Source organism: Venturia canescens, chromosome 8 (genome assembly GCF_019457755.1).
Source record: "Venturia canescens isolate UGA chromosome 8, ASM1945775v1, whole genome shotgun sequence".
NCBI lineage: Eukaryota > Metazoa > Arthropoda > Insecta > Hymenoptera > Ichneumonidae > Venturia > Venturia canescens.
In genome coordinates, this window is record NC_057428.1 from 8333274 (window position 1) to 8341665 (window position 8392).

An 8392-nucleotide genomic window follows, 5' to 3' on the forward strand; every position below is an offset into this window, starting at 1 on the left:
GTATTTTCTAATAAATTGAAAAAGTTACCACTCGAGTTACGCGCAGTACTAAAATTTATGATATCAATCGGAGGACAAGTAATTTATGAGTAACTTCAAATTTCAATATTATGAAGATGTTTTAAGAAGCTTTGAAATCCATGGATATAACGTAAGGTGTTAGTGAATTACAATAAGTTATGCAACATGGTATGATACGTGGTACGTTACCGAAGTGGTGTCTTCGAACTTGTCGATGCGCGGTCGTTATTGAATTTCGTGATCGATTGTAAATATTCTAACTTAGAAGTCGAGATGATTAGAAAATATTTAAAGTCTCGTATCGGAGTAAAATACCTTAACACCTCCGTTGCTAGAGTGGACTCACTCTCTTCTATAGAAGACCTGGAGTTCGTCCAGAGTTTAAGTATAAAAGACTAACCAAATGACAAACGAACCACTGCGAACAGTATGAACGCGCCTCTAGGTACAGAACGGAATGCAAGTTGTGCCGCAAATCTTCGCCTTTTTATAGGGCTAGATTTGGGTCAAATAGGTGGGGTTTGTTATCGTTACCTCGGGCACAAGTGTTCTGGGTTCTATTTTTTGGGATTTATAAGGTAAAAATATCTGTGTTATCAATCGATGAATCCCCGAAACTTAAGGCAATAGTGCTCGGATGGGAGTTTTGTAGAAACCAGAACACTTGCGTACATAACATACGTCAGGGCATAAGTGTCCTAATAAGTGATGAGATGGCCATGGGTTATATTCGGTGTCTGATTAGGTGATATGTGCACTTAATTCGAGATCTTTTTAGTTAAATTGCAAATGAAAAAATAAAATAATAAAAATTTAACGTCGGTTGTAACATACCATCATCAATATCTTGGGCGAAAAAATGATCCGAAATACGCATGGTTTGCCAGTCATTGAAAATGTCCAATTGAAGAATATAGAAAGAAAAAAGTATTTCTCACAGTAGTAAGTATGAAAGTCATAATTAAAACACACTGATCTTCATTGGAAGGCAAAGCTCGAATTTGTTATTCAAAAATAAACACTTTTTGTAGAGTTATGTAAAGGTACCTCCTCAGAATAAAATTTAAAAAATCATAACTCTCAGTAACATGATATCTTAAATTTTGGTTAGTTATTTGAGCCGCTACAGACTTCCTCAAAGACAAAGGTCAAACATTTCAAAAGTTCTTCGTGTGCTACTTGTTTTATTTGAATAAACGAAATAAAATTTGACTCATTGTCGAATTACATTGATTGAAAAAAAATCATGAAAATTAAAAATTGTCATGCCCATTATACTAAGAAAGTCCTTTGATATTAATATTTTTCATATATGAAAACACTATGAATCAAAAGAATAATTATATGACTCTCAAAAAGCATTATATGATTTGAAATTAATATTCACAGTAATTGAAGGCTATATCAAATCAGAATTTGGTATAATTAAAAAAGAGACTGGAGCGGGACACGCAATCTGTGTTGGATCAATAATTGATAGAGAATTTAAATTAGAAGAGAGAATCAACGGTTATAATGAAAATGGAATGGAAAAATTCAAAAAAGGAGATCATGAAACGATGGCAGGAACGATTCAAAAAAATAGTAAGCTTTGTAGCTGCTGTGAAACGCTTTTACCCGATTTTCTATTTTTACACATTAAATTTAGAAAAATTTATTCATTTCAGAAACATACATGGATTTCTCAGTGGATGAATTCAATGAAATGTGTCTCATTGATGATCAAGAAATGCCGTTTATGGAGCGGTTTCAGGGTAATAAGCAAATTACGGACATAGACATTAAACGCTTTCGTAAAGATGAAGCATCATCAAGGAAGAAGCTGAAATATAACTGTGTTTCAATATATTAAGCTATGATGAAAAAATTCTGTCGTATTTACTGTTTTTTGTATTAAAAAAAAAACTTAGTTAATACATATTAAAATTGTTATAATAGGTTGTTATTAATAAATGAAACAATTTTCGTCACATTATTCTTGATTTCTCTAGAAAATAACATCAAGTGTTTGAAATGCAGATTCTTGTCCTTGTTTTTTTACATGATATATTCGCAAAACGTAAAATCAAAATTGTTATTGTGTCATTACTAAGCATAAAAATTATAAACCAACGAGAAATATTGTCAGTTAGCTTCTCATGATGACAGCATATCTGTCAGGTACACTATGCCGTCATTAGTATATGTGATCATCAAAAGTCAAAAGGTTGTTAAAAGCTATATGTAAATAACGGCATATTCAGACGTATTAAAGGCCAATCAGAATACCAATAAAATGACAACAATAAAACTCGCAAAATTCGATATTGCACACACGGATTTTTTGAGTTAAGGAGGTTCACTACCTAAAAGAATTAACAGCGAGTTTTCGATGAAACTTGGTCTACCCATTATTTGTGTTGTAAAAGTCGCGTATACCAATTTTCGTGATGATTTAAAGACTGTGGGCTGAGTTATATAATAAATGAATTTCGGTAAATATCAGGCATCTAACATGGCGTCTTATGGCGCTCGTCACTACAAAGGGGTTTCAATGCCGAAATTTAAATAGAAATAACAGCGAGTTTTTAATAAAATTTGGTGTGGTAAGGGATGAATAATTAATAAAACCGAATTAAAAAACTTCTGAGAAATTGGGTACCTACAGTGCGAGAAATTGTTAAAATACTGCAAAAATTTACCGAATTTCTCGTTTGGGCAGCTCTTGCAACTGACATGTGGCAACGCCGCAATCTCGGGTATTGGCGCGCCTTTTAAAACAGCAGTTTAAACACTCAAACGAAAACGAATAAAAAAATAACTCTTTTATAAATGTTTTATTATTTTTATAACTAAACGTATAAGTAGGAATGTAGGAGCAAAATAAAAAGGTAGAAACAAAATATAAATGTAAAAACAATATCTCTTTTATTGCATATATATTTTTCTCTTATTATATATATATTTTTATATATCTTTTCTGTCATGACTTACATTGTACTAAGTATGACTTTCATTAGTTATTCTTTAAATTTCAAACCTTCATATATAAACTATTACTTTTTTTCAAAATAACAAAATATCGATGTACGAACAATGTTACCTTTTTTCTATCACATTATGTTTCGCAATTCGTATTACTTTTTAAAAATCAGCAAATAACAAAAGAACATGATCACACAGATCAATATCACGTTTATATATCACATGTTTGGGATGACTAACATCGTACTAGTACGACTAAGTACGACTTAGAAAATCGTAAATTTTTTGAACGATTTTGCGCGATTTCGTGACCCGCAAAATCCCGTTCTCATCTTCGCCCAAGAGATTGATCAGTCCGAAAATTTTATTTTCGTCGTAGGCGCATTTAATCATCTCGAGTGTAATTCCAGCTGCAACCATTTTTTTCCGTGTGCCCAACGATGTACAGTCTTTTATCTTATCAAGTCTCATCATCTCCTTTGGCAATCGTCTGAGAAAATCTTTTTTTTCAATAACTTTTTTCCACGTTACGGCAGACTTGATCAATATCTCATCAGAAACATTCAATTTTTTGATAACCGCTTCAAGCATGGCAACGTCAGCAGCGGCATTGTGGGCATCATTCGACTGGATGTTATAATATTTTGCCAATTCTGATAATTTATTTCCTCTTGCACTCGATCCAGGCATTCTTCTTGTTATTGCTAGTGTATCGCAAAACCCATGCACGACTGTTTCGAATTCATCTGTCATGTTCGTTTTTTCGATAGCAATTAACAATCTGGAGGAATCAAATTCACAATTATGTGCGGTTAAAACACATTTTCTTTCGAACTTTTGTAGAAAAGCATAAAATTCTTGCATGCCTGACGATAAAGGTAGTGTTGGAATTATCTGCCCACGATACTCGAGATGCTCGTTAACAATCCGCAATCCGTTAATGGCACTCGCCCGTTGATCAATTTTCTGTGTTGGTTGTATGTAGACGGAAAAAGACGAATTACCGCATGTTGCAGCTATCTGAAGAATGTCTGCGGTTTTAGCAAGACCTCCCGTTTCCAAGTCAAAAAAGATTACAACCTCAGAAGATTCTTTATCAATCGTGGAGGAATCTGATCGAGCATTGTGAGGTTTGAGAAGATCGATGTTCCTTTTATACGTTACTCCTTCTAAAGATTCGGTTTGGTGCCGTAACATAGTTTTCTGTTTTTTGAGAAACAGTCGACGTCTTTTAAATTGCGGAGTTATAGCGGACTGATACCTTCTTTTTGCCTTGGAGGTTTCATTATTTGCATAATGTTCAGTGTATTTCCCAGGAGACAACGATAGCTTCTCGGTAAGCTTCACGACATATTCCTCCCCGACATTTTTTTTTAGGACTGCACATGCCAGCCTCATATCACCCGATTGTGACATGCCATACACGCGTGACTTAGGCGCCTTACTGACATGCATCGCATTAAAGCTTTCATTCGCATTGCTGGAAACACCAGCAGCGAAACTACTTGCTTTGCTTGCGAGTATGTCAAATAAATTTCGCAGGGATTCAAACAAACTCTCATCGTGGAAGCCGTCATTAATATTCGCGTGTCGATAAATCTCCGGATGTTCTTTAAAAGTACACCAATTCCCACAGTTGGTATGTCGATTGAAGCAATGGTACGGGATATTCCGTATTGCTCGGGCCATCTCCTGAATATTTCCTTGATTTTGAGATATGCAATATGAAAAACAGCGCTGTAGATATGTTATGGTGTCCACGGTCAGTTCCTTGTATTTTCCTTTCAGCCTGTACAATTCATTCACAACACCCTTGCTGGTGTGATTTTTATCACATTGTTTCACGACTTCGTGATTGCTCGATTTTCGAATTGCTGCAATAGCAGTACTGTCATTGTCAGCTACAATCAATCCAACTTGTATTTTATTCTTTTTGAAAATCGGATTTCGCACGGTCATTTCAACCGCAGCCTTGGGCTCCATCCCTTTGGCTGTTCCAGCACAATTTTTTCTGCAATCATGGTCCTGTTGGGAATGTCCCGCATCGCACTTCTTACATTTTCGGTTCTCCGCTATGTAAGCGATTATTTTTTTGCTGAATAGGCCAATGAGAACTGCGTTGCCACTCAGGCTGTCGTAGCTGCGACCGGTACCTCGAGTTGTCCATCCCATGTCGAATGATACGCAAATGCGAGTCGGCATATCGGGAGCATATTGCAGATTTCCTTCATCGAGCGGAGACGAGCCAGGGAAAACAAAACCAATCTTCAGATGAGACGGTCTAGAAATAAATCATGAATTTTGCGGACCTGATGAGGAAAATTAACTAGTGGAATTATGTCAAATTAATGGAGGCATTTATTTTTCCCACAATTATAACATACATATACATACTTATCAATACATGTAATGTGCTTTCTTCTTTTACAAAATATCTTAAATGACTGTCAAAAATGCTGCCAGTGAAAATGTAACAAAAAATACAAGTTGAATTTGTATAAATTCAGAATTCGATTGTGTCAAAATATTTGTACATAAATTTTTATACAAAACACTTTCATATTTATAAATTCGATAGAACCGACAATCGTTATAGAATAATTGTACATTGGTGAATAACCAAATCGATGCACGATTCTCCATCATTTCAATTCATTTTTAAGGAACTGGTCTACTTTCGAGGGCTAAAATAAAAGTAAATTTTTCAGATTTCTTTTCTCAGCTCCTCTATCAGATATTACTGTAAAACTGTTATTACAAAGAAGAGAAATCTTAAAAATTTGCTTCTTTCTTTGGTCATCTAAAGTAGACGAGTAACTTAAATGATGCCGTATACTTACAACAATTCTTTAACCCTCTCATAATTCTCGAACGTCAAGCTCTTTTCTTGAAGTGCAGCTTCTTCGCAACTTTCCTTCGCCATATATTCTGCGACTGCTCCTACTTCCACCTCGTGATTTTTAAAAACCTTCCAATGAAGTGGGGGAATGTTTAACGAAGCCAGCAATTTGTTCAAATGGGTGTTACCCATTCCTCCGTTCAGAACACCTGGAACAAATTAAATAAAATTTTGCGAATAATTATTTTGTAGTATGCAGTAACCTATCGATATAAGAGTGCTTTAGAGTGGAATTAAAAATTTATATATGAAACAAATCAAATTTTCCCTCTGGAGAACAATTTATATTCATAAAACTTTCTTTGCTCAGAGGCAAAATTTATATTTGATTTATTCGGATTGTATAAGAATTGATTTTCTTCCGAAAGAAAATTTTAAACTTGGCAGAAATTAAATTCCTCTTGGTATATTTACAATTCGAAGAAAACAATTTCAAGATATTTAAAATCTACAAAGGGAATTTTGTGCAAAATAGTTCTTCGAAGGGGAACTTTGAAATGCATAAAACTCTCTTCGCACGAGTTCAAAATTCATATTTTGCCACTGAGCATTTGAAAGTTCCCCTTCGAAGAGCTATTTTTCACAAAACTCTCTTTGCGGATTCCAAATATCTTGAAATTGTTTTCTTCGCTCCGTGGCAAAATAAAAATTTTTGGCTGCAAATGATAACGACGCAGTCTAGCAACTTCGTTCTAACGATTATAATACTATTAATTAATATAATATTATTATTAATATCAAATTTACCTATCACGGCTTTCGTATTGGTGTCGTAATGTTTCCTCCAGTTAGGTCTAGCGCACTCTTCGACACTTGCATTGCAATGACCCACAACGATGTCCAATCTTTTGTCTGTGATAAAAAAGAAATATTTAGTAAACAAGATCAGCCATTAACAAGATCGAATTTTGTCACAAAGGTTTCAATGTCATACGTACTTGTGCTTGATTCACAATCTTCAGCTTGTATCGAATTGGTCGTTGAATGCTTTTTATCCGTCGACACTTGGTTGAGCATGCCGCATGTGCGACATTTTACATGGAAAATCGACGCTAAACCAAAACGTTGCTCTTGTACACTATCCAAGATAGATAATATACTCTTGCATTTAGAGCAAAAAAGCTGTTCTCCTAGAGTGTTGAGATGAATAATCCGACGACCTTCGATTTTCGCACATTCGCTATGCTTGAGGTTATGAACAACTTCCTTGGCGGAACCATAAACTTGCCGCAAATTTTTGCCGACTTTCTGCAGTCGCAACCTATTATAATACACTTTTTCACTAACTCGCTTCCCTTTCCAAAAAAAGTTTTTATTTTTGCCGTTATTCATTATATTTCACTCCATTTAACTTCACGATAGTAAACGACGCGAGACTCTATGTTTGTGTGTGATCACGTATGTGTTGCGCAGGTGCCAAGCGTTCACACGCACTGCGCTAGTCAAACGCGCGATCTATCTTTGACTCACCGAGTAGGTAGTGAACCTCCTTAAACAATCATTTATCACAAAGTCTTCCATCGATGTTGATATTTTTTACATTTCAATGTTCAATTCTCTGTTGGGACACGTCTCCGTGTTGTTGATTTAGTAATGAAGGTCCTTTTGTAAACCTTGAAGGGCTCGTCTGTCACTTACAATGTCTTGTTTGCGCATTAGTCATTTTGCTTCTTGTCTAGATGACATATATCTTTAAAATTGTATCTCAAACGTAACGTAATGTATACTGTTTCTAGTTGACTCAATACAGTCTTCGCTCCATACGAGTATTCATTGCGAGAATCTTCGCTAATACGAAGCGGATACAGTTTACACAAGTTTTCGTTACACCAGTCTATATGTTCCAAAGGATCACGTACATTCGTTCGTATCTCTAAATACATCTCCATGCTCAACCAGCTAATTTTGTGCTAGTAACGCTTCAATGAATTGTATTTCGCGCCACTTCCTCGACGTCAATTGGTAGTGCCTCTACTCCACATGTATCCTTCGTATCCGTCATTCTTATTTTTTGTGCCAATGAGCAACGTGTGCATAATACTACGAGAACCCACGACCAAAATTATTGTCCCATAGCAATTGGGTCAATACCGTATCAAATCGATAGAACGGATTATCCTGAACTGGAAAATACACATATCAAAAATTTTCAGCGCAGCGTTTGATCTGACCGAATTTTCAAAAATGTCAAAAAATTTAGCCATGCAATATGTCTGAGGGGGGTGCGTCACATTTCGGCGCGAGGACGTTTCGGCGCGGGGACGTTTTGAGCGAGAGCGCTCCAGATCAAGACGTTTTATGTTTTATGAAATCGTCCAAATTTGATAAATAGAATAGTAAAAAAACATTAAAAAAACTCCCGACTGAAAAATCTTATAGCGTAATGAAAATAAAATGAAGTGGAGAAAAAAAATGAATGTTAGAAAAAAACAACATTGTAAAAAAAATCTGCGTTTCCAGAAAATGATTTATCTTCAAACTCTTTTTCTTAAGAAAATAGAAGTAAAC

The 8392-nt window shown here is 35.2% G+C and overlaps 1 protein-coding gene across 1 annotated transcript; it reads right to left on the reverse strand.

Moving 5' to 3' along the window:
- Positions 1-2906: 2906 nt before the first annotated feature.
- Positions 2907-7373, reverse strand: LOC122414802 (uncharacterized). Its single transcript, XM_043426398.1, has 3 exons — positions 6823-7373; positions 6632-6736; positions 2907-6033 (listed from the first exon to the last, which is right to left on the reverse strand). The coding sequence occupies exon 3, from the start codon at positions 5185-5187 to the stop codon at positions 3241-3243; it is 1947 nt and encodes a 648-aa protein (XP_043282333.1). The 5' UTR covers positions 5188-6033; positions 6632-6736; positions 6823-7373; the 3' UTR covers positions 2907-3240.
- Positions 7374-8392: the final 1019 nt, after the last annotated feature.

Bases quoted from the DNA above. Each gene is read 5' to 3' on its own strand.
- LOC122414802 (XM_043426398.1), bottom strand. From the start codon at position 5,187: ATGCCGACTCGCATTTGCGTATCATTCGACATGGGATGGACAACTCGA.